Source organism: Aplidium turbinatum, chromosome 2, assembly GCF_918807975.1.
Source record: "Aplidium turbinatum chromosome 2, kaAplTurb1.1, whole genome shotgun sequence".
In the NCBI taxonomy this organism is placed as follows: Eukaryota; Metazoa; Chordata; class Ascidiacea; order Aplousobranchia; family Polyclinidae; genus Aplidium; species Aplidium turbinatum.
The window spans coordinates 47,676,598-47,679,743 of NC_137473.1; the positions used below are offsets into that span (position 1 = coordinate 47,676,598).

The 3,146-nt window shown below is 40.9% G+C and overlaps 1 protein-coding gene across 1 annotated transcript; it reads left to right on the top strand.

Annotated features, from left to right (window-relative positions):
- Positions 1–933: 933 nt before the first annotated feature.
- Positions 934–2,639, top strand: LOC145764533 (uncharacterized). Its single transcript, XM_082576150.1, has one exon. It carries the CDS (start codon positions 1,153–1,155, stop codon positions 2,137–2,139), a length of 987 nt encoding a protein of 328 aa, XP_082432276.1. The 5' UTR covers positions 934–1,152; the 3' UTR covers positions 2,140–2,639.
- The last annotated feature ends 507 nt before the right edge of the window (positions 2,640–3,146 follow it).

A 3,146-nucleotide genomic window follows, 5' to 3' on the forward strand; every position in this document is an offset into this window, starting at 1 on the left:
AGGGGATACAAAAGGCATCGATAGAAATGTCAACCTTGGCAGCTCAACAAAAAAAAATCTGCTGCTGGGTACAAAGAAAAGGCCCGATCAAACAAAGGGTCTGCAGCTCTCAGGGTGTAGGCTACTCTTAACTCACAAGCAAGCAAGAAAAAGAAAGTAACTCACTCAAAGGGGGTTTTGCATTCAGGGGTAAGCCGTCTACTGGATAAAATAATAGCTATTTGGTATATTGGCAATAACATTTCAATTGCAAGCCCAAGCTACACTGTGTCAATTTAGATGACATGGCTAGTAACGTGGGCTATCAGTAGCCTAAATCAAAGGCTGTACAAACAGACTATGAGAAACTGCTAAAGTTAAAGCTTCCTAAAACGTTTTTTATCCACAAGAGAAATATTCCTAAAATAAATCAGCATTAACGTAACTTAAGCTACCTCGTCCGCCCCGATAACTCAGTTGGTTAGCGCATGGCTTCGTGAACGAAGAAGCTTCAAGATCAAGCGGCGTGGTTCGACTCTCGGGGTGTGCGCTTCTAAGGACTGCATTCTAAGAACTGCTCTCCATTCAGCGGCACCTAATGGATGGAATAATTCACCGGCAACAACACTTCAACAATCGGAAATTTCACTCCGTCAATCTCGGTAACCGGCCCTGCGTCAAAACGCTACCAGGAATAACCTATCAAGGCTTTGTCAATCCGAGCATAAAGATTCAAAACCAACCAACCAACTAAAACTTAGCCTACTGTAACTATGAGTTTGTAACTCATTTAGCTAAGCCTTGCAATCCACGTTTGAAACCGCTACTAGTTTTAGCATATCTTCATATTGTGATTAGTTTCTTTCGCAGTAACTTTATCGTAAAAATAATGAAAGCTAATCGATTTTGTTACAGATTGAATGTCAGGTTTAAAAAATACTGTGGTGTTGGTGTCTTAGTGCGTGTCTGCACGGCAAGTACACAGTTTGAATAAAATGGATACCGTGCTGCTACATTAGAAAAAAATATTCAAAATCTCTTTGTTGACTTAGCTTTTCAATGACTTAAAACTGGCGAAACTTCATCATCAACATATTTTACCACGATTTTTGTTGTGCCAATCCTTGAGCTGTATCAGATATATACAGTTGGTAATCTTTGAAACTTCAAAGCATGAATTCGTCCAATACAACTGGCTCCCCTCTGGATGGATGGTATGAAAGGCCATGGCTAAGAGATGAACTTTTTGCTGCAGCATTAACTGCGGTGGCGCTTTACATGGTGATTTCTTTATCTATATTTGAATACAGACAAACAAGCAAAAAAAATAAAATGGAAATTGAACTGGTGAAGAGAGTGGAGGAAATATTGTCCAGAGGAACACTATGCCTGGTAGCAAGTATTTTTACATTCTTGCGTTGTCTTGGTGAACAGATAGAGCTCAGGTATGGTCAAGTGTCGGATCTAGCTTGCCGATTATACCAACACGAGCTGGTAGAAGTTTACCACATTTCGCTTACGTGCTTGTATCTTTTGCTATGGACAAGACAACTGAAGATGTACCGACACCGTGCTCTGCGTCATTTAAGCTCACCGTTCTTACGAGTGTGCAGCTATTCGGTTCTAATTGGTATAATTGGAGTATCAATTGCATCAGCAACAACGTATCTTGTCAGCTTCACGTTAGTGTCTTCTGCATATGGATGCGTTTACAGTATTCCTGACGAATTAATCACAGAAGGACCCCCATCCAGTCTTCCAGGCATCATGTTATTTCTCTTAGCATTCATATTCCAGTTTGCATTATTAGCGCTGCTGGTTTATCCATTGCTCAAACACTACCGGGTGCACATGTGTTGTAGAAGTGAGCACCAACAAACACACTTAAACATACGTAAAACAATCATTCGATTGACTGCTTGTGCCACAGTCTGCGTGATTTCAGATGGTGTAGCATCAAATCTTCTGATTTTTGTTCACGATGGAATCACACCCATTATGTTCTACGCCAATATCTACACGGTGAACTTACTCTTTAATATTCTAGCAGTAATTTGTTCGTTTGCCGATTGGAGAAAGAGACTTTTTCCTTGCTATGGATACAACTATGAAAGCGTAGCGATATCAAGCAGTGCACACAGCACCAGTTTGGCACTGTAAAGAGAGTCATGCGTATTTGGTCAAATATTATGCGCAAGTTGAACTTAGAATTTTGGAAATTCAACCTATAACCTCGCATCATGTGTGTAGACTGTAGACCAGTGAAAGCCAGTTGGACAAGTTTGCCAGAAAACGTCCAATTTGGAATGTAGGCTACAGCTGGGCCTTATCGAGGAAATATTTATTGTCGGATTGTGTCTGAACAATGGACAAACTATCTATTTCGGTGCCCAATTCCTGCACAGGCGTATTACTGTATTTTGGAGATGGGTTCACTGGAGGAAATGTGGGACCTATGAAGCACCGCTGCATTTCGCTTTTTACAAAATAAATATTGTCAGGCACTATTGTAATGACACATTGTAAAAACAAAAGAACTGTCAGTGAAGACGGGGCAGTGCTCTGCAGTGGCGTACGCAGGATTTTCTCAAGGGGGGGGGGGGGGTCAATCAGATCAATCTTTATGGTTTGCTGCGGTCAAAGTAAATTTGTACATCTTAGTTTCACAGTATAGAGATGCTAGTAAATTAATGTTTTCTGAGCACAGGTTTATGCAGCGTGCGTCGTATGTCTACAGATATCTGCCAAGAATAAAAATGTGTCTCCCAAAACTTGACCATATCTTTTTTATAAACCTAATAGTAAAATTTGCAAACCGGCACCTATAAAGCAGCTGCTAAAAGCGCCTAGGTCCTTGGCCTTAATGATATTGCTTCACGTTTGAAAGCAAAAATGCCAATTTTTAAAATTTGAAAGGTGTTTTGACAACATTACGATTTTATTGTGCTGTCATCTATGTCCGAAATAATTGAGAAGGAGCGATTTTCTTGACGTCAGCACCACCTGACTACTCACAATAGAACAGCGAGGATTGTGTTTCGCCAACCATACTAGTGTAGCCTCCACACCAAGACTTTTCCCAAAAACATGTGTTTCTCGGCAGTCGAGTGTAGCAAGGTCTCAGCGAATAGACACGTGTCATGATGCTGGGCTTATCAGTCCCGCAC